At 44.0% G+C, this 27,914-nt stretch overlaps 1 protein-coding gene across 8 annotated transcripts in view; it reads left to right on the top strand.

Annotated features, from left to right (window-relative positions):
* The window catches only part of RIC8B (RIC8 guanine nucleotide exchange factor B), a 101,208-nt gene that overhangs the window by 64,589 nt on the left and 8,705 nt on the right, over window positions 1-27,914 (top strand). The window contains exons 8-12 of one of the 8 annotated variants that reach the window (XR_014781851.1): window positions 9,682-9,826; window positions 19,682-19,801; window positions 23,113-23,196; window positions 26,799-26,937; window positions 27,570-27,741. Coding sequence is in view for 3 of the 8 variants with exons in the window: in XM_084795648.1 (XP_084651774.1) it covers window positions 9,682-9,826; window positions 19,682-19,801; window positions 26,838-26,907 (335 nt within the window). In the remaining 5 variants the exon portion in view is untranslated. Of the gene's footprint in view, window positions 1-9,681; window positions 9,827-19,681; window positions 19,802-23,112; window positions 23,197-26,798; window positions 26,938-27,249; window positions 27,742-27,914 lie in introns of all 8 variants that reach the window. The other 7 variants (XR_014781852.1, XR_014781849.1, XR_014781850.1 and 4 more) reach the window with 7 other exon arrangements.

The following is a 27,914-nucleotide window of genomic DNA, read 5'->3' as shown; positions in this document are numbered from 1 at the left end:
AAGGCAAGGCCCTCGTATCGAGAGTGGACAAGGCAACCCAACAGTAGGAAGAAAAGAGTCCGAGACACACCCATTCCCACAAAACCACCAAGCTAACAGCTACAACATCTATGCAGAGAGCCTTGTGCGGACCCCTGCAGGACCCATGCCTCAGTCTCTGAGCCGATCTGAGCCCCACTTAGTTGATTCTGTGGGCCGTGTTCTCCGGCTGCCCTGCATCCTCTCTGACTCCTACAATCTCACCATCCCCCTTTCCTCTGAGGGGGGGGGACCCAGTGAAGCCCTCCAATTTAGACTCTCCCCATAACGTCTGCCTGTGGGTCTCTGCGCAGGCTCCCATCTGCTGTGGGAGCACCACCATTGCCCTGGTATATTTTGCAGGCAGGACAGATTGCTGGTCAACGCGGTTGGGTTGGTGTCCGGGTTTCTCTTTCAGGAGCCTGCAGAGAACCTTCCTGCACCAAAGAGACTAGAATGTAGGGGTGAAGGGCCCACGCGGGCACCAGTTTGACCTCTCCATGTTTAATGAGCTGTGCAGATGTTTGTTTTCTTGGCTTTCTTTAAGGTATTTATTCATTTCCTCCAGTTTGTGCTTTCCTGGCTTTCTTTAAGGGATTTATTCGTTTCCTCCAATTGTTTGCTTGTGTTTTCCTGGATTTCTATAAGGGATTTATTAATTTCCTCCTTAAGGACTTCTGTCATCTTCATATAGTTGGTCTTAAGGCCTTTTTCTTGTGCTTTGGCTCTATTGAATAATCAGGATGTCTGTGGTAGATTGCTTGGCTCTAGTGGAGACGTACTGCCTTGGCTGTTACTCTGATTTCTGGCTTCGTCTTTGTTGGGTATCTACCTGTTCCTGGTTTCTGTTTCCTCTCTGGATTTTCAGAATGTGGTGCTGTTGCTCCCTGTTTTACTGGCCTGCTCGGCTGGTGTGTTCACAGGGAATGCCTGCTGGTGTTGGAGGCTGGGACATAGCAACACATGGGGGAGGGTGGGGAGGAGAAGGCACAGCTGGTGATCTGTTGCAGTTCTAGGGTACCAGTAGAGGTGTGCAGGCAGCCCACCTGGTCTTCAGGCAGCTGTGACCTGCAGTTGAGCATGGGGCATCTGTTTGAGTTGGGGGTTGGCATATAGCAAAGAGTTGGGAGAGGGAGGTTAGGAGGTGACGGTCTGTGGGATCCACTGGAGATGTGGCGTGGGGCAGGGGGTCAGGGAGGCTGCAGCTGGTGTTCTGGTGCAGTGCTAGGGATATACCTGAAGGATTGGGGTAACAGAGAGAGAGCAGAGAAGGTCTGTGGGCAGATCGAATAACGTTCTTTTCTTTTCTTTTTTTCTCTTTCCAAGATGGGGTTTCTCTGTGTAGCCTTGGCTGTCCTGCGCTCACTTTGTAGACCAGGCTGGCCTCAAACTCACAGAGATCTGCCTGCCTCTCACCTCCCCTAGGGCTGGGATTATAGGCCAGATAATGTTCAAACAGTCACAGTAGCTGAACGTTCTCTTAAAGACAGACAGAGCTGAGGGGAAGGTGCTGTGGTCAGTGCTCAAACCACAGAGTAATCAGCACTCAGAAGCAAGACACGGATCTTAGAGCGACTAGGCCTGGTGGGAGCACCCAGGTGGGAGCACCCAGGTGGGAGCATCCAGGTGGGAGCACCCAGGCATCGTAAGTACTCACCTGTGTGAGGCCAGCCCGCTTCTCCAGCCAGCCGGAGCCAAGGGGCTAGCTGTGGTCATGCTACCGGCCCATGTTGAGCTGTGACATAGCTAATGTTTCATTATTCTCCACAAAGTTGGTGCTTTCTGGAGATCATGCTACGAGAAAAAAAAGCTAAATTCAGAAAAACAAATGCTACTACCTATTTTCTTTCATATGTGAAGTCTAAATGAGAGAGAGAATACAAATCCTCAATGTAGAAAGAGGACCATGAGATGGGGAGAAGGGCTTGTGGTACCTGGGTAATGGAAGCCACGTAACATGAAAGCAGGAGCGAAGGCTGTCAGGAAGGAGGAAACCAGCGGGAAGTGGGCAGAGGAGATGGAGGAAGTGGGTGAGTAAGAACCAGATACAATGACATGCGCATGTGAGAGTAGCATAATGAAGCTTATCACTTTGCATGCTAACATTTTAATAAATTTTTTCTAAAAATAATCATTTAAAAACTACTTTCTTCAGGCTCCATAAGAATAGTCTACATAGTGTAACCAAAGAAAGTGATATGTGAAATAATTGACTTTCTCAGTATGTGGCAGGCACAGCGGTAGGGGCTAAATTACAGCAATAAATTCAGCCCGGACTCCCTTGGCCTGTAGCTCATGCCTGCAGTTCTCCTTGGGCCTCTGTCCCTGTGTCAGGGCCTCAGGCATCTCTCTAGCTTGGTGGTAAACTGCCTCTTACTGTTCATGCTTTTCTTCCTGTCTCTCCAGAGGCCTTCCTCTGAGCTGTTCCTCTCTGTTCTTTGCTTTAATCTTTAAGCTGTCCTTGGGTATCTTCCTTTACCTGTCAGTAGCCTTTACATCTTGGCATCCTGAAAGACTGTTTTCCTTTCCTAGTATCCCTGCTGCTCAGGGAGAGCTCCCCTTGCTGCTAGCTAGCCATTTCCTTTCCAGTTCCAGTAACAGTAGGATGTGCTTCCCACGGCCATGCCCTGCCTACCGACAGTGCTTTCAGCAAAGGCACAGGCTGCCTAAGTCTCTGAAGCTATTGGTATTTTTTCATCTTTTTTAATTTTTATTTTGTATGTACCGGTGTTTTGCGTGCATGTATGACTGTGAAGATGCCAGATCCCCTGGAATTGGAGTCACAGACAATTGTGAGCTGCCATATGGTTGCTGGGAATTGAACCCAGGTCCTCTGGAAGAGCAGCCAGTGTTCTTAACCACTGAGCCATCTCTCCAATCCCTGTATTTTTTTTCATCTTTATCCTACTATGACTTTTATGATAGTTGACACTTGACGGCTCTCAGTAAGCCTGTGCTCAGCAGCCCTAGATGTCCCTTGGCAGCTGTTCTTTTCTGGCTCCACATTTAATGCCTTACGTCCTCCTCTGACCCCTGTTCTCTCTGCTCTCGGCTTCTTCAGGATGAGCCATCATGTTTAGCACTGGACGTCTGTATCTGAATTTCTCACAGCTACTTCCGTCTCCTGTCAGAAACTGAATGCATTTTCTCTAGTGTCCATGCTTCTCCACCTTCCTGTGTCCTTCGCTGACTTCCTGTGTGAAGGAGCCATTGTCTGAAGTTACTTCACCTACCTTCTCTACATGTGAAGCTAGTTACACCTTACAGAGTTTACTTCCTAAATACCATTTTTATTTTTTCTTCCGTTCTATTCCCACACTACTTCTTGTTATATGCCTTTAAAATCATTTTCTTTTCTTTAAAAAAAAATATATATTTATTTACTTATTATCGTGTATACAGTTCTGCCTGCAAGCACTCCTGCAGGCCAGAAGAGGGCAGCAGATCACATTGTAGATGGTTGTGAGCCACCATGTGGTTGCTGGGAATTGAACTCAGGACATCTGGAAGAACAGTCGGTGCTCTTAACTCTGAACCATCTCTCTAGCCCCCTAAAATCATTTCCTTAAAATACTAATGTAGCCATATCTTCTGTTTCTAATCAGATTTTTTGTTTGTCTAGCAGAGGGTTTGTTAGAAAATGTGGATATAATCTTATCATTGTAATCTTTGTAAACTATTAGTCATTTCTCACCACTTGCCTGGTAAAATCCAGAGTTTACTCCCACCCCCTTGCCTCTGTCATGTGCTTTATTTCTGCTCCTCTTCCTGCTTGTCCACTCTGATGCCTCAATGCCACCTGGGCTGCCATTCCCCATGCTGTCAGTGAGCTAAGCTTAGTCTTTGCAGACCAGCTTGGACATCGTCTCTGAAGAGCTCTCTGGCCATTCAAGCAAAGCTGACTGTTCTCCGTCATGCCATTTTCACTTGCTTGTCTTGTTTTCAAGTATTCCCCAGTTGTTACGATATGGCGCTGTAGAGCTTGCATTCCAACATCAAGATTAAGTTGGCAATCTTGTGTCTTACAGGTAGTAATTGTCCCATAAATGTTAAGTAAAAGAGCAGCTATTGTACTCCCTGTGAATTCAGTCTGTGCCCCCCTGTGAATTCAGCATGTTATCTTGTATGTTCCCCACAGTGAGTAACCCTACAGACAGGTTTGTGCCTGCTACAGTGGCAGTCTGGAGGAGCGACTTCATACAGAAGGTCAGAGAGATGGGAAATAGTTATAGAGAAAAGACAACTCAGGATCCGAGGCGTGCACAGAGTAGGAGACAACTTTAGAAAAGAAAACAGAGGATGGGTGAAGGAAAGCTTTTAGACCTATGGCTGGGGCCTGAGCCTTTGGGGACACCGGGGAGGCTACCTCCAGGAAGGTAACACAGTCATGTTTGTATTGAACGAAAGGCTGCCTGGGAGTGTAGTGCAGAAGTGGAGAAGATGGAGAGGACCAGTGAGAGGAGCTGCTGCTGTGCATTTCTAGACGCCATGGAGTTTGACTGGATGGAAGGATTCCCACTGGGAAGGGAGGCCTGTCTCTGAGTGTGCTTTCCTCTCAGTAGTCAGCTGGAAGCTCTGCTTTGTGGTCAAGTGATAGAACTCACATCTGTGTAGGCTTTCAGCGCTGTGCCTGCCAGGGCCGCCTCATCAGGACCTGCTGTGGGGCTGCGCACTCCAGCATCCTCACAGCATCAGCTTGCTGAGAGCCCTTTGATCTGGCAGCATCTTCAGGTGTAACACAGACAGTCACCATGACAAAGGAAAGTGCCTTCCTGTGCACCCATGTGCATCTATATAGCAGCACCAGAAAATGCTCCTTTCCTCAGTAAGCCAGAGTGTCAGTTTCCGCTTCTCCTTTCAGTGTCCAACAGGGTAGTGTACGGTGTGTTGAGCACTGCACTAAAAAGTAGCTAAAGACTTCTCCAGTACGTCTCTGCTGCGGCTTTATGCTCCATTTGTCTCCTTTCTTTGCTTCTTCCCAATTTTGAGTTGTTTAAAATCCCAACAAGATTTCATTTTACTTTATTTTGGAGGCATTCATGTGTCTCAAATCATCTCTGCAACCTGCTTGTCGTAGAATTGGCATATTGTTCCAGTAAAAGAGCAGTAAACATTGATGTCATTAAAGCACCAGGGGTCATGTTACTAACTAACTTCCAGAGGGCGTTTCTTTATAGAAAGAAAGCAGTAAATAGTGTTGTAGTTACTTCTCTTTAACCTCTTCAGGTCTTTTATGGCTCTTGGGGTCTTAGGCCATTTTGTGTCATTTTTTTGAAGATTATTTTATTTGTACAGATGTTTTGCATACATCCATGTCTATGCAGCGCTGTCATGCCTGGTACCTCCGGAGGCCAGAAGAGGGAATGGACCCTTCGGAACTGGAGCTATAGACAGTTACAAACTGCCATCTGGATGCTGGGAATTGAACCCAGGGCCTCTAGAAGAGCAGCCAGTGCTCTTAACCACTGAGCCATCTCTCCAGCCCATGTTGCATCATTCTTAAGTATATTCAGTTAAACTATTTGTTCCTATTGTTTCAGTTAGGCTTGTTGTTGTTGTTGTTGTTGTTGTTGTTGTTGTTGTTCGAGACAGGGTTTCTCTATGTAGCCTTGGCTGTCCTGGACTCACTTTGTAGACCAGGCTGGCCTGGAACTCACAGGGATCCATCTGCCTCTGCCTCCCGAGTGCTAGGATTAAAGGCGTGCACCATCACTGCCCAGCTGAGGCTTTAAATTTTTTAGTTAATTTTTTTTTATAAGCTTCAGGAGTTTTTTCTGGAATCGCTAAACATCTTTATTTTTTTAAAACTTGTAGATGGGGTACAGCTCAGTGGTACTTTGTGAGGCCTGGGGTTCTAGGCGTTAGTGTTCTGAGGGCTTAGATTTGTGGTCCTTGATCATCAGTGGATTTGTATCTGACCGTTAAGATCCTGTCTGGCCTCTGGGAGTATTCAGAGTACCTGTATATCCCGGGCATTTATTTTGTTCCCTTAATAACCCATCATGTTTTCTCTTACTTACTTCAATCACTGCATCTTGAGACACTGGCAACAAGAGACAGCATATCAGAGTTATTCAGAGGTTCAAATTACTATCCCTCATTAAATACTTACATAGTGTCTGCCAGTACCACTGAAAAGGAGTGGAGCTACTGATAGGTTTTAAGGTTAAAATTGTCTAGTTTAAGCTGCATGAGGTAGCACCTGCCTGGGATTTCAGCATTCTGGAGACCAAGGATGATGAGGTCCAGCCCAGCGTGGGCTACATACTGTAAATCTCATTTAATCTACTTATATTACTAACCCAGGCTTCCTTGATCACAAACATAACCAGTTTTTATATCCTTGAAAGGAAGAATAACTTCATTTGCCCCAGGAGTGGGTATTTTCTCTATCAAAGGAGTATTCTCCAGTTGAAGTATTTCAAGATTTAGCACCTTTATTCATGTTGCCCATGCTCTGTATAATCTCATACGCTGACTAGAAGATCCCCTTTTCTTATCTATTTCTCTATGTTAGCCCTTTTTAAGGGCCTCAAGATATTTTTTGTTTTTTAAAATTTATACCTGAATACTATATATGCATTATTTCCACCTCCTCCACTCCTCCCGTGCCCCGACTCCTCTCAGATTCATGACTTGTAATATAATTATATAGTTTTACACACACACACGCACGCACCCTACGGAGTCTTCAGTGTTGCTGTTGTTTGTGTGTGTTTAGGGGATTGGATAGCCTGTCGAGTAGCTCATCCCTGGAGAAGGCCGACTCCTCCTCTCTCAGCAGCCATTGAGTGCCTGTAGCTCTTCATCTAAGGCTGGGACCTTGTGAAATTTCCCATCCATGCTGGCATGCTGACTAACGGTGTCATCATGCAGCCCTTATTTAGGAAGCCGTATTGTTGCGGTTCGATGGGTGCAGCCTCCCCATTGTGTGTGGCAAGACACTGTCAAGGAGCAGACATACTGCATCTCTGGCTCTTACAGTCTTTCCACCCAATCTTCCACAGTGCTCCCTGGGTCTGAGGTCTAGGTATTCATGCAGGTGTGCTGAATGGAACTGTGCACTCCACTGCCACTTACTCCCTGTATTTTGTTCAGCTGTGGACCTCTGTAGTAGTGTCCATCCGCTTCTTTGGTGAGGGATGAGAGCTTTATTTCTCTGTGCATCAGAATAAGTATTTAGATGCAGTTAGAAATAATACTGGATTAGGAAAATGGCAGTAGTAGATTCTCCTGAAGGGTCAGTGACCTCTCCTGCCAGGGATAGTTAGCTAGCTTTACAGTACCAGGCTTGAGCTGGGTGTGGCGGCGCACGCCTTTAATCCCAGCACTTGGGAAGCAGAGGCAGGTGGATCACTGTGAGTTTGAGGCCAGCCTGGTGTACAAATCGAGTCCAGGACAGCTAAGGCTACACAGAGAAACCCTGTCTCAAAAAGAAAGAAAGAAAGAAAGAAACAAACAAACAAACAGTACCAGGCTTGAGTTCCTTCCTATTGAGTGGGCCTTAGAGCCAATTAGACAGCTGTTGGTTAGCTTCAAGATAAATGTGCCACAGTTGCACCACGGGGAATATTTTGCCAGGCCAGTCATAAGCACTGCAGCTAGAGAAAAGTTACTAGCTTTTCTCCCTCGGCAGTTGGGTAGCACCTTGAGATGCTATGAGAGTTAATCCTTAGAGAGGATTAACTTCCAGGGCATTCCAGTTTGAGTCCTGTGTCTGAAGTGAGTGGCATCCTCAGCAGTAAGCTCTTAACTTCAAGTTCTGGGAAGCAACCGAGGGCAGTGGCAATGGCCTGTATGGTTTTTGGGAATCCCTTGGGTCCTCCCTGACCAACAGCCCAAAGTGAGGTTTCCTGTGCTTACAACTGGGGTTTCTGTTAGTCTGTGGCACTTTGTAGGGAACATTATTACCCCACGTGGCATAACTTTATGTGAATTACACACACGTGCACGCGCTTGCGCACCCCCCCAACCCCCCCCTCCCCACATACACTGTATGTGCTTCCTGTGGCTTTTTCAAACATTCTTAGTGTTACTTACCTCTCCTTCCAGCTTCAGTGTGATACTCCATCCCCAGCTGAAGTCCACGCAGACATTTTCCCCTTCCTCCTTTTCAGCACCTAGTTGTCCTTCTCTGGATTTTTTCCAGCATTTTTTTTTTTTGAGGTAAATGCTATGAGTACTGGTGCTATTTCAAATGTAGGTTTCATCATGGCTTTGTACATAGAAAAATGTATGGTTTTGTTTTCTGTAGTTGACCTTAGGATGTCATTTTATGAACATTCTTAAAGCTGAGTAAATGTTGGTTTTTAATCTTTTTATTATATACATAATTGCACGTCTTGAAGTTGTACCTGAAGAAAACAGAGTACTCCTATATAAAGTTGCCAGTGATTATTTACTATATCCCTTAAAAGGCTGTAAGTCTCTCTCTCTCTCTCTCTCTCTCTCTCTCTCTCTCTCTCTCTCTCTCACACACACACACACACACACACACACACACGCACACACGCGCACACACACACACACACGCACGCACCTCTACAGTACAGAGTTCCTTTGCAAAGAGTTTTCTGTCAGCTCATTTAAAGGATAGTACTCTGTCACCAGGGCAATACTTACAAAGACTTGTACTCTGTACCCAGCATCTGAGGCTGTGTCTGTCTGTCTGTCTTAAGTCTGTGCATGTCTGTGTGTCTCTATGTCTGTGTTCTAACATAAGTTTATTTAGTATACATCAAAGAGAAAAGAATGAGGGGTTACTTTTGCCATATACCTTTCTAAAGAGCTCAATGGTTTTAGTTTGTGAGATAGGCAGTTTGTATTCCATTTCCACAGATGAGAAAACTGGGCTAGAACTACAAAATACTTTACCCAAGTTCAACCAGCTAGTAATGGTGATAGTATTGAAACCTAGTCAGTCTAACTCAGTGGGCGTCCAACGTTTATATCTTGTTAACTTTCTGTGTTTGTGTGTGTAGGTGCACATGTGTGCACATATGAAGGCCCAAAGTTGACACTGGAAGTCCTCCTCATGCTGTCCACATGATTGAGGCAGGGTCTGTCGGTTGGCTCTGGAGCTTGCCAGTCCCTAGGAAATCCTGTCCGTCTTGCAAGTGCCTGCCCAGCTTTTCCATGGGTCTGCGGACCTGAGCTCTGGTCTTAGACCTGTGTCACAAGCACTTTATCCACCGAGCCATCTTTCCAGCCTGCCCTGCCCTGCCAAGTGGCACTTTAGCCTGTCCTGTTTGCTAATACCCTTTATGTGTTATTATTTTTTATATATTTTCCTTCCTATCCTAAAAAAAAAATTAAGGTTGTTCATGCCACATGTGAAATTCCAATCTGACTTTCATCATCTTTAGTTTAAAGAAATAAGATTAGAGAAAGTTAATGGGCAACTCTTACCATTGGGGGCAGAAGGCCTCACACTTGCCAGAGTGTGTACAGAAGAGGAATGTCAGAATTCCGATACCTAAAAACAGTATCTGAGTCTTCATGGTAGGTAGGAGCGTTTGCAGGTAGTTCAGCCTAACCACGTGTGCTTCACGGCCTCCCAAAGGGCCTGCCATGGAGGCATCTGCACCGCCCCTGTGCTGGTAAGTGGGTGCGGACGGTGAATACCTTAGGATCCCTGTCTAAAACCCTGTTGTGTTTTTGCAGTGGATAGCCTGCTGAAATACACTGGCTATGGGAACGCTGCAGGACTGTTGGCGGCCAGGGGCCTCTTGGCTGGAGGAAGAGGAGATAATTGGTACTCAGAGGACGAGGACACGGACACTGAAGAATACAAAAATGCAAAACCAAAGTACAGTACCGAGTTTCTATTTACTTAAGTAGCTATGTCTTTCAGTTAGTGGTTTGCCTTCTACTTTCTTTGCTTTCGTTTTCCAGTTCTTTGTCTGGGGAGTTTGAAAGTTTTCTATCTACTGGTGTTTCTAGAGACATTTTCAAATAGTTAGTACCGTAGAGTGTCTTCAAGTGATTGAAGAAGCAGAGGATTTCATGAAACTTACTGCACAGTTCATTCAACAAGTCCATTACCCTCTTTGAAGCAGTAAAAGTGCTGGCGATTTTAGATGCTCACCATCAGCTTAAAGGAGCGTGCTACTCTTTGCCTTTCTTTCCTTCCATGAGACTTTATGACATAGAGCTAACATCAGGAGTTTAAGTTGGCCGTTTGATGTTTCAGTCATTTTCAGTACCCTTGCATAAAACCCGTTACAAGTCAAAAAGTACTGCAACAAGGCACATGACTTCAAAAGGAAAGAAGTTGGCTCCGCACTGAATTGTAATCACACATACACGTAGGAACTTGGCTTTTAACAGGTGACTCAGTACCCTGAAGGGACAAACCTGAAATTCTGTGTTGTCTCTAAGTCAGTATGCACAAATTAGGGCCTTCTTACTTTCTTAAAAGAACCGCCACCTCTCCTCCTTGCCTTTCTCTTCCCTCTGTTCTTTTCCCATCCTTCGCATCCTCTCCAACCATCATCTTGAGTTTTCACTTTCTAGGTGTCATTTGAGCTGAGTTTGCACTGGGTCCCATCACTGGCTGCTAATAAGGCACCCTTCATTTTGGGCACTGTAGGTAGTTCTACTGGCCTTCTTTTAGAGAGTGATATGGGTCATGAAGTAGGTAACCAAGAACAGAAAATCGGAATCTGTGAGATCAAGTATAGATTGTGTTCTGTTGTCGTGAAAATACTAAATTGCATAAAGTGAAAAAAAATTACCAATCTCCAATCAGGCAGGAACAACATGGCCTGTGTGTGGACAAATGGGGTTTGAGTACATAGTATTATCCTTAGCATCCTAACACACTCAGCTTCACCAGGATCTTACAGAATGTTAGCCAGGAGACAAAGGCTCTAGAGAGGCAGAGAGTATGAGCAGTGTGGCTCTTCAGCGGTGAGGTTTAAAGACTGCTGCCACCTAGAGGCTGTGGCTTGAACAGCTCCATCTAGATTTTGAAAATAAAATGGAGGAGTTGTATGTCTTTAAGTCAATATTCTGAACTAGTCTTGCAAGCTCTTGTTTTTATTTATTTCACAAATTGCATATAACACTTCATGTCTTTCCATTTGAAGCTTAAAACTATGCTAGTTGCAAAGTCTCTCTTTTTGTTGTTGCTGTGTGTTTGGGGTCGGGGCTGTACTCACTGTGTTGCCCAGGCTGGTCACAGCCTCACAGACTCGGGTGATCCTCTCTCCTTGGCTTGCCAGGAGCTGAGACTACAAGCACACACCACCATACCCAGCGAGAGTCTCGTCATTGCAAATGATGACAGAATTGACATCAGCGATGTCTCACATCCAGGGCATGTGGACACAGTCACATGCTGTAGAAAACTCCTAAGCATTCCTAGATGGTTGGTGTCTTTGCATTTCAGTATGTCTGGTTGATGTTATCTAATTGATGGCTTTTATACTGCTCATGGTCCTGTGACTAAGAAATATGGGATGGTACCATAACAAGAAGGAGCTCAAAGAAAGCACTGGAGCATTGGGTCTCTCCCAGCACTGTAGGAATCTAACTTCCATTGTGTTTTAGAGGTGATAGAGACCTCGGGAGCGCACCTTTTCTTTGAATCAGGGGTGTCTGACTTGGTTACTGGCTTAGCTCTCTGCCATGGGATGAAATTGTGCTTGGACTTTGCAGCCTTAATGAAATTTTTCTCAGCTCTTACACTTGGCCATTTTTTTTTTTAATCAGTAAAAATTTTAGCTGATAAATCATAAAATCAGTAATGACTGATTTCCCATTAGTTATTACTAAATGTAAAATCATGTGTCTTTGAAATGTAGCTCATTATAAGCAAAAATGCATATTTTCCAGTAGATTACACTCACACCCCCTTTAAATAGGTTGGCGTCTGTTTTTCTGTCAACATACCCCCCTCTCAAGAGGAAAACCTGGTGGAATCTTTAATACCACTTTAAAACATAATCTTCAGCCAGGCATGGTGTGCATGACTGTAATTCCAGCACCCTAAGAGACAGGGCTGGTGGATCTCTGTGAGTTTAAGGCCAGCCTGGTCTATAAATGGAGTCTAGGACAGCCTAGGCTATACAGAGAAATCCTGTCTCAAAAATCAAACAAATAATACATACATATATACACACACATACACACACATATATATATACATATATATACATATATATACATATATATATATATATATATATATATATATATATATATATATATATACACGCACGCACACACATACACGCACACTCTTCCAAGGGTTCTTGTGGAAGTGACAGTGAATAGCATACTTTATCAACAAAGCCACCCTTTGTCACTCTGGGGAGTGACCCACAGCTCTGGAGGAACTTGTTAGCAGCACTTTTGCCAATCTGATCAAACTTAAGAGTCGGCATCTGAGAGGATTGCTCGTTTTACTGTACCCTTTACCATTCAGCGTTGTCAGGGTCCTACTCCGCTTTTCTTATGATACATGTATTCACAACAGTTGCTAGTGTTGGCAGAAAGACTCACGCCTCATCCAGCTGGCCCAAGTCCCGTTGTCAGAAATGTAAGTGGATTCTGATTAATGCACCAAGGTAACCTGTAATCCTTTATTAGAATCTAAAGTCAAGAATTGTGTGGAGCTTCCATCCAGGTTTTGGGACCCAGCTACTTTTATAGCAGTTTTTCCTGTGTCAAAATAAATGTATTTAATAGACTGGAAATGGCTTTCTGCAATTAGGCACTTTTAAACAAAACACACTCATAGACTCAAGTTCCGTGCACACGGACATTTAGCCAGTCGGGCTTTAAGTTTTCAGACTTAGTCCTTTATCAAAAGGAAGCCAGCTAGCTAAACTCTTTTTGTCTGTTGGCTTGTTTGTTTAGTTGGTTTTAAAGAGGATATTTCTTTGTAGCCTTAGCTGACCTAAAACTCACTATATAGGTTAGGCTGGCCTCAAATTCACAGAGATCCACCTGCCTCAGCCCACCAAGTGCTAGGATTAAAGGCCTGTGTCACTATAGCCAGCTAAATTTAATTTTACACTGCTGTCTTTCACACCTCTGAGCATAGAGCTTCTTAATCAGCTTTGGATCCGTAGCCTTCAGACCTGGTTTCCAGGTACCCACAGGTGTCTGCAGGAGGACAGAGCCAGATGTGGCCAGAACCCTGGGGGTACTTTCTGACAGTTTGCACACTAGTTTGTAGGGTCCTGAAGCGTAGAACTATGCTCAGCACTGCTGGGCTAGTTGTCTGACTGTGGTGACCTCAGAAGGACAGTGTCCCCAGCAGCTGTCTCCTGAGCACGCGGTGTCGTGCCTGGCTTTCCCTCTCTCTCCCAGGACTTTGTTGTGCTGCACAGGTCTGGCCATAACTGTCTTGTTGTCCTGCAAATTGTGTAGTTTCAATATTCCTTAAAGTGAATGAACCACAAATCAGGACTTGTAGAGTTTTCTCTTTGCCTAATCTGGGCTATGTTTGTACATACTAGGATTTAGTTAATTTTTTAGGGACTAAGGTTTATGACTAACAAAATACATCTAAAATCTGGTCACAAAGAGACCCTAATTGAAAACAAAATCATCACTCCTTCTGCCCCACCCACACCAGCTCCACATACCTGTTAGCCTCTGTAATACTTGCACTTTCCAAATGGAGCTTTATCAATCTGCAGGCTGACACTGAGGTGAGAATCCTTCTGCGTCACTTTCTCAAACACTGAGGTTATGGGCACGTACCACCACACCGCTTCAGAGAAAGCTTTCTCATCTTCACCCTGCCTACACAACGTAAAATTAGCACTCTAGCCAATTTTAAGTGTAAAAATCAGTGGCAGTCTCTTTTTTTTTTTTTTTTTTCTGTGCAGGTTTCTCTTTATAACCTAGGCTGACCTCACACTCAGCCCTCTTGCCACAGCCTTAACAGTGCTGGGACTATAGGAGTGTACTACTGTGCCCAGCCCATCTCCAGAACTTTTCATCTCCCCAGTAAAACTGCCTTGCCCTGCACCCTATCCTAGATTCTCCCTGTCTGTATGAAATCAAGAAACCGCGTATGTGTGAAATCATATATAATAGGTGTCCTTCATGATTGGCTAATTTCACTTAGTGTGTCATCAGGGTTCGTTATCCATCCTGTAGTACATATCAAAATACCCTCCCATGTTAAAACTGAATGACTCTGTTCTACTATCTAAGCATTGTATTTACCTGATGGCTATCCAGGGCCTCTTGAGACGTCTCCACCCTTTTGCTCCTGTGAATAATGCTGCTAAACGTGGGTGTCTGGTGTCTCTTCAGGTCGCTGCTTTTGTTTCTCTTGCGTCTGTATCACCTGTGGTTACATGTTTAGTGTTTTGAGGAACTGCAAGTTGGTGTACACCTCAGCTACACCATTTTACGTTCCTAGCAGGACCACAGGGCTTTTTTTTTTTTCTGTCTGCTCACAGTGTGTCATTTTCCAGAGGGTACATGCCTATGCTTTCAGTAGTAACTACCAATGGGTAAAAAGCGGGGCTTGTGATTGAATTGCTCCTGCAGTCTACCTGCCACTCCATTCCACCAGTCAGACAGGAGCATGAGCTTGCCCTTCATGAGCGTCCCTGTTCCTAGCTCCTTGACTTGGTGAGCTTTCTTTGATAATTGCACAACAGAAAATACATGTGTCTTCACATGGCCTGCCATCCGTGAGAGCACAAGAATGCCACGTGACTCACTGACATCCAGTAAATATTCATATTCACCTTAATAACGCACTCAGAATTTAGTTACGTCGTTTGCTCGTAACTGCCGCTAAGCTGAAACTTTGGCTTATTCCGCAATCCTTTCCCCTTTGGCTGTACTAGTGACAGAGCCATGGCTTCGTGTATGACAGGCTAGCTCTCCACCGCCTAGCTCTCTGCTGTGTTTTTAATCACCTTTGACCCTTTGATTCCGTTCTCAACTCCGCAGTTACTGTGATCCTGTAAAGTCTGAGTCAGACAATGACAGTTGCTTAAAACTGTAAAGTGACTGAAAACCAAGGTTCTCACTGTGCTTTTGTGCACCTTGTTTCACTGTGCTGTCACCACCCAACCCTCCTGACTCCTTGTCGCTCACTGGACATGGGCTCCTGCCTGAGGCCCTTGTGTTGAGTGTCTTCTCTGTAGCGCACCCCTCCTCCAGGTAGCTGCTGTCTCTCGTTCCCTCCCTGCCTCCAGGTATTGCTTAGGTCTGTTCTCTCTGTACAGCCTGCTTAGTCCCCTGTGAAGCCTGGTTTCACCCCTACATCTCCATTCCACCTCACACTCCCTTGTACTGCTACACACACATGCACACACACACACACACACACACACACACACACACACACACACAGTACTTCCTACCTTCATCACACCATTAGAAGGTAAGTTTCAGAAGGGAATGGGACTTTTTAAAAAAAAGTCTGTCTTTATATAAATGCTTGTTGACTACATTTATAAAAATTTAATTATGTTTAAGTCTTTCGCCTGCATGTATGTCTGTGCCCCCATGTGCATGTCTGGTGCTCCTGGGGACCCCAAGAGCCTGGCAGATCTTCTGGAACTGGAGACAGTTGTGAGCATCTGTGTGGGTGCTGGGAATCAAAGCCAGTTCCTCTGTGAGAGCAGCCAATGTTCTTAGCTGCTGAGCCGTCTCCCCAGTCCCTATGTTAATAAATGCTTTGAGCTGTTGAGTGTTTGGACCAGTCAGCACCTCCCATGGAGAAGCACTGTAGCCAGGGTGGGGCTCAGGAGAGGAAGGCATGGATCATTGCTTTTGGTGTTACTCGGGGAAGTGCACAACCAAGTACCCTGGGCATGCGCCCGGGAAAGACAATTTGAGCTTTATCCCCATGGAGCCTTTTGTCCGTGTATACTCCCTTCCTTCCTGGTCCAGGCATACAAAAATGCCTTTTCCTAAGAATCTTTTAGAGGGTGCAGCATTATCAGCATGTAAGCAGGACTTTGCCCACAGTTACGTTTTGTTTGGCTTGTCCTATGTAGTATGGGGGGGCGGCGTGTATATTTTTGTTATCATTTTAAAAAGTGCTTTTTAAAATAATCTGATCCATTGGCAACATTTAGAATGCAGGTATTTCAGATGAAGATCTGTTTCTGGCATCTTTATATAAGTGACAAGTTCTCTTGCTGTTTATGTCCTTACCTAGCAGGCCACTGGTGGAATTGGTTACAGGTTTCTGTCGTACCAGGCAAGCATTCCTATGCTGACCTGTCTCCCCTCTGAGGACTTGACAGTTTCAGACATGTACATATGCTGTCTATAGTACCCCTGCTTTCTCTTTTCTCCCTTCCATCCCTGTCACCAACCGTTCCCCACAAATCCCTTTCCCACATCCGTGGGGTTTTTCTTTTGTTTGTTTGTTTGTTTGTTTGTTTGTTTGTTTGTTGAGTTTTGTGTTCTACTGTGTTTAGCCAGCGCCATCTATGCAGCGATAGATTTGGAACTGTCCCTTGTAGTTTGGTGGGCGAAATCTGAAGGTACTGGCTCCTTCTTCCCCAGAATCTTTCAGAAGTCAATAGTTTAGCAAAAACAAGGTAAACAAACGAACAAATAAATAAATGTATGTGGCTGCCCTGCACAGGTCCATCACAGTTAGTGTCCTTAAAGGAATTAAGACTAGGTCTTCAAACAACATAAAAATAACCCCAGAATTTACAGTGGTACGATTGTGAAATGTAAGCGTTTAGTCTTGGATTGTAGGGCTTAGTGGTGCTGTGTGTTTGTTCATCCCAGAATGTACACCTTTACATTCTTGTTGCCATGGTGACTTGTTTTCTCTCCTGGCTAGAGAAGAGAGATCGGGTCCACCTGCTTCTGACACTGCTCACGGGCGTTTTTCTCATGTGAGGGTGACACACTTCATTATCCTAGCTTGTGTGTTATGTGGTTTTGTTTACATTCTCCTGAATAGCATAAGAAAAAAAAAATCTGTTAAAGGAAGAAATGAGCCCTGAGTCCCTGGAATTATAGGAGGTGGGGTGTTGGGAAGGCATTGGGGTGTTTTCTACACGGGGTGGGGGGGGGTGAGGGGCTCAGTCTAAGAGAGCTCAGGCAGCAGGGGACTTTGTCACTTGGGAGCTAACCTCTGAGCAAGCCCTGAGTCATTTTGGCAGTCAGTGGACTCAAGAGCAGCTTCTGAAAAATGAACATCATCCCAGCAGTGGAGGCAGAGGAAGGCAGATCTCTGTGAGTTCAAGGCCAATCTGGTCTACAGAGTGAATTATAGGATAGCCAGGGCTATAGAGAAACCATTTCAAAACAAAAACAAAAACAAAAGATACCAAAAGAAGAAACACTCTGCCTAACATAGGAGCCCATGGCTGACTGTACTGAGGGGCCCACAACAACATAAAGCTTACCAGTTTCTCACTGGCATGTTTCTGAGATACATGATTGTTTGTGCTGACATCATTGTTTTCAGAAAAGTCTATAAGTATGAGTCTTCAAATCACACTTGTATCAGTGTGAGAAGCAGGCTCTCAAGTGACAAATGAGTGTGGTCAACATAGTTTATGTATCTACCTTCACTTCCCTAGAAGGCCTGGTTTCCTTTGCTTGAGGGTAGTGTTTATCTCTAGCAAGTATCTTTATTTGCCTATAAGACTAGCTGGTTTTTTTTTAACTTAACAAGTAGCAAGAGCCTTGTGCCTGAGCAAATAATGAAGGGTGAACACAGCATTTCTATATTTCTCCTTAGAAACCTTGTTCAGTTGTCCCTTTAGTTTGGGAAATAGAGTGACTCCTTTAGGCATTTTGTGCTGGCCTCTAACTAGAGGTCTCTTTTTCTTTTATGGGAGAGAAAAGAACAGTCTCTGAGTCAGGCACTTGAGCCTAGTCTTTCAAGATCGCAGGGACTTACATGTTGATCTGAGGGACGGCCAGGTCTGAGTTCCCCGCATGATCCTCATGTACAGTCAAGACTGGGACTAAGTGACCAATCTGCATTTTTTCAGCCTCCTATCGCACCCTAGGGGCTACCTAGAAGCAAGTGGGTAGGAATGAACAGATTTGGGGCCTCTAGATCCCCAAATTGTCTGTTTGCCCTTATTCCCACCTTTTTCTCTGAGTAATTCTGCAATTTCCTGTCTTGCACATAGTTCACTAGTGGGAGCAAGGGGGTTTCTTGGTATGTTCATTTGTCATTTTAGGGGATGAGGGAGAGGATATTAAGAATTTAACCCATGGCCTCACACCCAGATTTCTAGCAAGTGCTCTACCAGCTGCTCCCTTTAAACCTTAATAAATCACTCAGGCCGACCTTGAATTTACACTCCTCTCTTTCGGCCCCAGGTAGGAATCTCAGACATGCACCATCAAGCCCAGCAGTGCAGAATTGCTAACTACAGTTCTAGTCACAGGCCCTATCAAGAGCAGCAGACAGACTTCACATCTCGCTTGCTAAGACCGCAAGTGCAGACCCTTCCCCAAGAATCTGTGTTGTGTAGCCTTTGAGGAGTATAGGAAAAGAAAAGGAAATATAATGGTAGCAAGAGGTAGTTTCCCATGAGCTAACCTTCACTATGACTAAGAAGTCTCAAGTAGGATCGACACTGGCCACCCCAGAGGAGCACTTGATTTTGGTGGCTTTAGTTGGCTCACGTGACATTTTTCCAACATCTCACAGTTTGTTCCTGACCATCTCACTGACTTACTTCCCCTGGCCTGGCCCTGAAAGCGTTGTCCTTTATCTAAAGCCCTTAGAAAACCATTTGTTACCAACGTGCTGCCTGCAGGGGTATTATGATTTTGATCATTAGAACAGTCCATATTTGGCTGGTCCATGATGCCATAACTGTACTCATGTCTTCTCAAGAGTAATGTTTTAAGGTGTTGGTATGTAGCAGACACTGAAAAGGCTATGTTTTATTTCCCTTCCTCAGTAAAAAAGGAAAGATAGAAATATGGCCTTTTATTTAAGAGTATCATTTGTTTGACATTAGAACTTCATATGAAGTTTATAAGAAAGCCGTTGCTGTGGAGTACCGCTCTAGGCCTGTTTGCAGAAAGCTCAGATGCCGTGCTTGTCTCTTGGTGGGCTAGATTTTTCCCTCCGTCAGATGGATCCTACTCCTCTGCCTTACCTGTTACTGTTTGAAACACCCAATACCTCTGTGGTCACACTAATGGACTAATTTCCTTAGATTATACATCGGCATGCTTGCATTTCCAGATTGCAGCTTCTCTGCCATCATTTTTCCAGTTCGGGGGCTTTTTTCCTCCCTTTTTTTTTTTTTTGACATGTTTGTTTTATGCTGTATCACAAATGGATTTTCTCACTTCACTTCTGAAAGTATTTGACCTCTTACAATTCACGAATAAGAAGTACATCCAAGGATATTTGTCCAACTGCACCAATCAAATTTTGTATTTTTAAAAGCAGCCATGCCTTAAAAAATAGTTGGCAAGTCAGCTTTAATTTTTAAAAAGCCCATTTTCCAAAACAAACTAGTAATAATAATAATAATAATAATAATAATAATAATAATAATAATAATAATAATAATACATTCCTATAGCAATTCTATACAATAAAATTACTATTGAAATTATTGCCAATTTTTGGCTATTATACTCTTTCTTATATAACTTAAAATTGGACCAGAAAAGTATAGAAAGAGCATAATTCTAAAACATACAGCATAACTTTTTTTTCTTTTTGTAGCATTAATCTTATCACTGGTCATTTAGAGGAACCAATGCCAAACCCTATAGATGAAATGACAGAAGAACAAAAAGAATATGAAGCCATGAAACTTGTCAACATGCTTGATAAACTTTCCAGGTATTGTATTCCCGTCCATTTTTTGCTTGGTTTCTAAGAATGTTCTACTCCTTTGTCTCTCTCACTGAGAGTTATCATAGAACAGCAGCTCTGGCAATCCATGTCTGTTGGAACAGGGAGGCCCAGGCAGCAGCAGTCAAGGGCCGCCCATGGCTTTCTCCACGTGCGGCTTCTGGATGTGCGTTCCTGAGAGTGTGAGCACTCGGTGCTGAGGCAGTAGCTAGCCGTGGCTGTGCTATTAACCGACTAACCTCCCTGTCTTCCAAAGGGCGCTGTGAGTTAGGCTCAGTGATCTTCCTGCTTCTCGTATTTTTGTTTCAGTCTGTTTTGGTTTTGTTTGAAGCCATGGTGCGCTTTTTCTCCTTTCCTTTTTTGATGTGCAGGTTGGCAATATTGCTTTTTGAGTTGCTGCTGAAACCAAGAATTCTAAAATGCCGTATACTCAACAGGAAGAAGTGAAAAGAATAGCTCAAATAAAGGACTTTTTTTTAAAGCAGGCACTTTTACTAATTAGGGGTTCCAAACACAACTGGCCCATCCCCTCCTGCTTCACATCTCCTTCCTTTCCAAAACAACCAGTTTTGTAAATAATTAAATGAAGATATGGTAATCAACAACTAGCTTTTCTGGAGGAATTATTAGGAGATGATTCCTGTAGGCTTAGATGGGCTGCCTTCTTTTCCCGTCATGTATTGAGCCACTGTCTCCTGTGAGTCATCTGAGTGAGTGTTTCTTTGTGTTGGTGACAGCCACCATGTCAAGGTGAATCTCTCCCGCTCATCTCATTTTTCACATAACCATAAGGCTGCTATTCATCCCTCAAGAGAAATAACAGTTAGAACAGAACAGCCATGAGAAGGGAGGGTCCCTCGGGGAAGCTGAACTGAGAGATGGCTGCGCTGTGGCTTCACAGAATTGTGGCACATGGGACTATTTTGACATTCTGTAGTCTTACGCTTTCAGCAGTGGCACCGGTAATGTGTAGAAGCTGGTTAACAGCAAGAAGCTTCGTTATCTACAAAATGTTCTAGAATTTGGTGACTGCTCACTACTCCTTCTAAGTGCTTTGTCCTTCCCCAGCATTAGAATTTACTTCTCTATTTCTGCTATTCAAAAGGCATTTGGCCTGTTTGCAAATTGCATTCTCTTTAACACAGTTCTCCTTTATACAACAAGTTCTTTCCCAGAAGGAATTAATAGTAGTCATAGAGACTGTTACTGGAGCAGCCTTATCTATAGTAAACAAGCTCTATGTGAATATATAAAAATAAAATCTGATAGCTGGGGAAAGAGTTCACTGCTGAAATACAGGCCCTGGGTTTGGCCCCCAGCAGCCTGCTTTCTAAAAAAAAAGAAAAAAAAGAAAAAAAGAAAGAAAGAAGAAAAAGAATATATATAAAATAATTTGTGTGTAGCTGACAATGTCCACATGGGCCTGGTACAGATAATGAAACATGGCGACATCAGTCATCAGAATGTTAGAATGCACATCAGTTAGAATGAAGTCAGTAGAATCCATCTGGTGGGAGCTAGAAAGGAAACTGTAAGCAAGGCCCTGAGTGGACTGTACTAGGGCTTGAGCACAGCAGATCACTGAGGTAGTGTACGTGTCTTGTTGTAACAACAGGAGTTGCTGGCAGCTAGCATGGATGCTGTACTGGTCCCCATTTAACCCACATGAGGAAACACCCAAGTACAACACACAGAAAACAAGGAACAAACTGCCCAAGATAATGCACTATAATCTAGGTGCTCCGCTTATTCTTAGAGACATCACCAATTTCATAAGGTACCGTATTGGTTTACATAAGACAAAGAGGTCCTTCTCCATTTAATCTCTGAGGAATCTACATATTTTTTGCGTAGTTTAGAAGCTACCAATAAATAAACCCGTAAGCAACAATTCTGAAATGCCTACCTTCCATCTGATTTAAACTATGTATCAAAGAAGACATAGCATTCACCAGGAGCCCAGCAGGTGCCTGGCTCACGCGGAAGGGGGTACTGCTGTTTGCATGTATAAGGCAGAGCTCGGATGTCTTGTGTTGGCTTTGATAGTGCCTACTTTGCCATTAAAGCAAAAGTAGACTTGAAAATAGTCATAAATCTTGTTGACTTTGCGTGGAGTATGGTGGGTTTTACATTGTCTGCCTGTGTGTGCTTTCTAACGTCTGCTCTCACTAATGACAGTGGCAGCCACCTGAAGGTCAGCAGCAGGCATTCCAGAGCAAGAATGCGCAGAATAAAACCGTTCTTCTGCGGCTTTCATGTCCAGTGTGCAGTATTAATCATCAGTCTGAAGCTTCATCTCTCTTTTCATTTTTTCTTATTTTTGAGAAAATAAGAAAAAAAAATATACCATACAGCCAGGTAGAGTTAAATTCAGTGCCATACATACAGGAAGCAGTTTCTAAGCAGCCCCACGCGCGTGGCAATGAGCGAGAAGGGAGGTTTGGAGGTGAGGGAGACAGTTTCTGCCGTTGGAAAGCTCATATGCTAGTGGGAGAAAAGGCTGCATGGTTTTTTTTTTTTTTTTTTTTTGGTTTTTGCGAGACAGGGTTTCTCTGTGTAGCCTTGGCTGTCCTGGACTCTCTTTGTAGACCAGGCCAGCCTCGAACTCACAGCGATCCGCCTGCCTCTGCCTCCCGAGTGCTGGGATTAAAGGCGTGCGCCACCACGCCCGGCTGGCTGCATGGTTTATTCCAGAATACAAAGTAGAAATGGCGACAAACAAGGTCTGTATTGAACCGTATGCCCCAGGGAAAAGGAGCAGTCCATCCTGTCTGAATGGCTCAAGGAGTCTTTCTCAGGGAAAGGAAGTGGCGTGTGGGCTGATGATCAAGTTTAGGAAGTATTCTAGAGAGAAACGGAAGTGACCATTCAGTGTAGGGAGAAAGACTTCATCCTTTTTAAGTCTTTGGACTTCACGCACTGCATCTTTCTTGCCGAGAGCTCAAGCAGACACACCTCCTCGACCAAGGGGAGGTGCAAGGACCACAGAAATGCACAAACATTTCCAAGCTGATAGTCCATTTACTTTTGACGGTTTATAGAACACTCACTCGTGTGTTCTCTCTCTAGCTCCATGATAAAGTGAGACTAGGAACTTCCTTTTCCAGAGCCCAAGGCCTTTGCCCTGTCCACTGTGTTACTGTGTCTGTCTGTTACAGTGTTTGCCAGAGCACTTCTTAGCATCCTCTCAGCAGTTTCTCCTGCACTGATAAAGAAAGGCATGTGAGTAGAGGATAGCTAGGACTGGAGGTGACGTGGCCAAGGCATGGACACTAGACACTTCCTTTTTTCATCCATAGGAGAGCAGATGTGAAGGACCTGCACCAGGATGGTGGTTAGCAACAGTGGCCCGTGCCAAAGCACTTACCACAGTGATGACTAAGGTTGGTCATGCCAAGTACTGTTCCTGAGCCTGGTGTAGGATGTAGATGTTACTGCCCAAAGCAGAAGACACTGCTGGGAAACTTGAGGTCTCATTTCCATCTTGCCTCCATGCTAGACACAGCCATTGCCTTACAGGGCCACAGCCTCAGCATCTTTATCTCAGCTAGACTTGGGGAGGCCGAGTGAGGAGGCTAGCAGTCAGAAGACCTCTTACTGAATGTGCAATGACCCCCATTGATTTTTTTATTTCTTTACCATAAAGATCATGCCTGTGTCTGACGTTTCAACTCCTTTATGTGGAGATGGCAGCACTTGGAGCTTTTCAAAGCCAGGAAATCATCAGAACCCTGTAAACACTGTTCTGTCTTGCTAGTTTGGTGCCTTGTGCCCCTGGCATCCCTAGTGTGTGAGGATGGAAAATGGAAACGACTTACCTCCACATTTGAAAGTCTACTTTTGTTTTTCTCTTTTTCTTTATAAAATAACCTGCAGGGTTCAAGGCTTCAAAGTGTAGTTGTCAGTTCCATTTCTTGGCCACACTTTATCAAAGTAGAGGCTTTAAAGGAATGCCATAAAGAAGTGTGGGCCATGGCTAACTAATTTAAATAAGTGGTATAGATTTTTGAAATCTAGAGTAAGTATGATATTTAGTAGTCAAGCCTGAGGTATAAGGTTACAGAAGACATCATTTGACATTTGTAGCATGCCTGCCTCTCCACCTCCTCTCTCCTTCTCAGACTGTGAAAGCAACATAAACCCCTGCGCTGAAGCATGGCACCGCAGTGGTGACTGTGCAGTGGGCGAGGCCAGTGGGCCTAGCACAGCTGCCTTCATCTAGCGGCACCTCACTCACACTCTGCTGATGCCTTCAGCAGGCTCTGGCCAAGGACAAGAACATTTTAATTATAGTGTTGTTTCTACTCCCCTGATCCCCTTTATTTCCTTAATTGACACCAGATGGGTTGATCTTATGCTCCATTCTCACTCTAGAACTGTTTAGTAAGGCACACCGCCCATTTGTTTATGCCAACAAAACCTGTGTTTTAGATTGTATGTTAATAAATAAATAATACCTGTTCTGCCACCACTTCCTTCCCTCATCCACTCACTGGTCACTAACCATGCTCCCCACCCCACTTCTGTTTTGCCAGCAACTTTGATATACAGACAGGGACATGGCTTTCTTAGAGCTGCCGTCAACTATAAGAGGAGCACACTTGAATCAAGAGATTAGTGTTTAACTCAGTAAGGTTCTGAGTGACTTATGACTGGAGAGTAAGAAATACATACCTTTTTTCTATGTAAATAAATCCTATTGTTCATCTTACAGAAATACCAAAGTCCATAATTGCACGTGGCTTTATCTAGTCTAGGACACACTCTGGGTGCTTTTCAGAAACACAACTCACCTTTTTTAAGTAACCTAAGGCAGGCACCAGAGTTCAAAGATTGTAATTGTTCAGGTCAGGCCATCTTTTACAGGGTCTGTACTGTCCGTTGTGGGGACTACTAGTCCACCACTACTAAATACTTGAAGTGTGGTTAATCCAAATTAGGGTGTCCTCTAAAGAGAAAACGAGAATGGAAAGTGTCTCGTTAATTATGTAGTAGATTATGAATTGAAATGACCAGTTCTTGAAGCCAACTTTACCTCAATTTCCCTTTCTGTCTTGGCTGGTTGGACATTGAATATCAATATGATCAGTACGCAGCTCACGTGGTGGCTTGCCTCAGATTTCTGGCATACAGCACTATTCTCCATCATTGTGGTGCCATGAAAATTCAATTAAGAGAGCTTGGCGCTTTCTATAAAAAACAAGAGGATTGTTTTGAGAAGCTTGATTCTAATCATCTTCAGATGATAGATGACTGTCTCAGTGGCCAGACGCCTAAGTAGGGTGTCCTGTGCCCATTGTGGCTGAAATAGCTTTTGACAATTAGCACAATGTGAAATAAAAATACTCTCCCTCATAGTTGCCTTTCCTCTTTTAACTTTCAGGTCTTCCAGATTAGAAGCGTGCCTTAGAACATGCTTTATCTAACATGCAGACCTCTTATTTAATTTTGTTAATTTGGGCAACAATGTAAAAGAGTTTTCTAAGAGTGTTACCAAGAAGTAAGAAAGAATGCGGTTGCTTAAGGCTTGAACTAAACTGTGTTCTTTCTGCACTGTCCCTAACCTCACCCTCTAACGTGTCCCTAACTGTGCTGTCTAACACGGAACCATAGCAGATTTTTTAGAGGCGTTGCGTGCTATCTTCTAACAGAAATGAGAATAATAAAAAGCTAGCTTGCTGCTTCAAAATGTGAAACTGCTTCCATATGTGCTCCCTGTTGGTCATTAGGACAGTCTTGTGGTCTAAATAGGATGGGAGGTGTTTTATTAAGGAGTGAGCCATCAGTGGGTTAAATGACTGACGAAAGAGCAGGCATTTAAATGACATGACACCCCTGAACACCTCAGTTTCAAAACTTCCAGACACTATACTATTTTGAAAAATTACCAACAACTCTTGAGAAGTTCACCAGTCTTACTATTTTTAAATGAAACGTGTTTTAAATAAGTATAAAGCACCAAAGACCAACAGTGAGCGTGTTCACTTTGACAGGTTGGAGGTTGGAGATACATCATCCACCCCTGTTTTGTCATTTTTAAAACAGAGTGAATATGCTAATCTTAACTTTAAGACGGCTTCTCATTACAGAGTGGAAGGGTGTGGTGTTATGAGAAGCACGCCATGTCCATTTTTATTAGGGCTGGCATGTTTTACCAATGGTGGCTTAGTGGAAGGTCTCAGAATTCTTTATTAAGATGCGATTGGAGGACCAATTTTATTTCCTGTGAAAAAGCCACCATTCCCGTTATTCCTTCTCAGTCAGTGTCCTGGTGAAAGATCAGTAAAACCAGTCATCTGAGAAAAGGTGAAGAAGCAGTGTCCACACCCCACGGCCACTGCACCCAGAGCATCCCACATGGCTGTGTAACTCCTGCTCTGAGAAGGGCTATCCCCAGCAGTGAGAAACCCACGTACTTCAGAGGCTTGTGACTACCTCAGGCGCTCGCTCCAGGCTTGGAGTTCAGCAGGCACTGCAGAGCTATACCCTCTGGGTCATCAGGGATCACCCCCATAGGCATTTTGTGTTAATTAAAATACTTCATTTATCTACTAATGTCTCATGCCATCTTTCAAAGGCAGAAAGGAACTAAATATGAAATGGCTAATTTAACATGTCAGGGCTCTTTTTCCAGGCCAACCTCACATTAAGAAAGGAATTCCTGTGCCAAAGTAATGGTTTCCCAATTATCCCGTCTCAGGTTTTGTTGTACATTGAACAGAAGTCAACAAAACAAGTATGTAACAGAACCTGGCTAAATAGCAGCACCCTCATTAAAACTGAGAATTAATCAGGGGTGATTAAAGGAAGCAATGCTTCCTAGGCTCCCCCTTTTTCTTCTCTTCTAATCATAGAACAAAATATGTTACACAAAAGGCTCAGAACTATTATGCAGTTCTCAATTAGAGGGAGGTGAATAGGTCTCTAACATGCTGTTTTATCAAAAGAGCAGACTGGTGTTTGCATGACTGTTGTTTCATTACAGACCCTGTCATTAATTCCATGTGTCAATACTGCCCTGTAGTACACAGAGCAGACAAGAAAGAAGAGCCCTTGAAAACAAGGGAATGATTTTTGAGTCGTTATCAAGCTAAGTGGCAAGCGGGAAGCTGAAACTCGTATAGGTAAATTCGAAGGGACTCTTGGGAGATTTGCAAGTGGGAAACAAAGATGTGTTTTTACCAACTGCCTGACTGTGCCCTGCTTTCAACAAGTGCCCTTGACTCGAACGCTTTGTTTATATTGCACAAAGCATGTGCTGTGGGCAAGAGAATTCTCTTGCTTCCAGGTCAAGCAAGGTGTTACACACACATATCTGACCTATTCTGTGTCGTGCAACTGGGCATGTTTTTCCCTGAGACCCAAAACTGCACCATGGCTGCTGGGAGAGTCAGACAGCAACTCGAAGCCCTAAAAGAGTGTGCTTATCCCTACAGTTCTGAGGAGCTACTGAGGCCCAGCTACCACAGAGTGCCATAGCCACAGGAAGATGTTAAAGTGTCTCTGGAAAACATGTTATAAAGAACAAAACTTTTAAATATGTTTAAATTCTGTAAGTTCCCACCCTAGGTTTAAGAACCACTTTTTTTTTTCTTTTTTGGTTTTCATTGGCAGTCCCAGGGGTGAGGCTGGGGCGAAGTAGGGTTTCTTTTCTCAGCCATGCGTTATCTGTGTCCTCTTGCCTGGCCACGCCCTTATAGACTATGGTTCCTTATCGTTTAGTAAGATCAAATTTCTAAATGATGTTTCGTTCCAGTTGAACATTCTTGGAGGCTTATCTCTTCCCTGGCCAGATGCCTGATCAGATGAGAAGCCATGATACTGTCACAGTGCCCAGAGTGGGCTCTTTATCCAGTAGACATCACTGTACTTTTTGGTGATAACGGGGGCAGTCTTAACTGTGTTAAGGCCTGTGTATAGCATTAAAGGTAAGTATGAAGCAGTTGTTGCTATGTGAATATCTTAACCCTGATGCACATTTCAACCATGATGTTTATTGGACACCTGGCCATCATTTTTTTTAGAGAAGACCTCCATAAATGTAGGGCCAGTGGTAACTCTTCATAAGATGGCCCAGTGAGGGCCACGATGCCATCTGGGC

The sequence above is a fragment of the Acomys minous genome, assembly GCF_964271855.1.
Source record: "Acomys minous genome assembly, chromosome: 9".
Taxonomy (NCBI): Eukaryota; Metazoa; Chordata; class Mammalia; order Rodentia; family Muridae; genus Acomys; species Acomys minous.
Note: the sequence above shows the minus strand (reverse complement) of the source record. Positions and strands in the feature narration are given on the sequence as shown.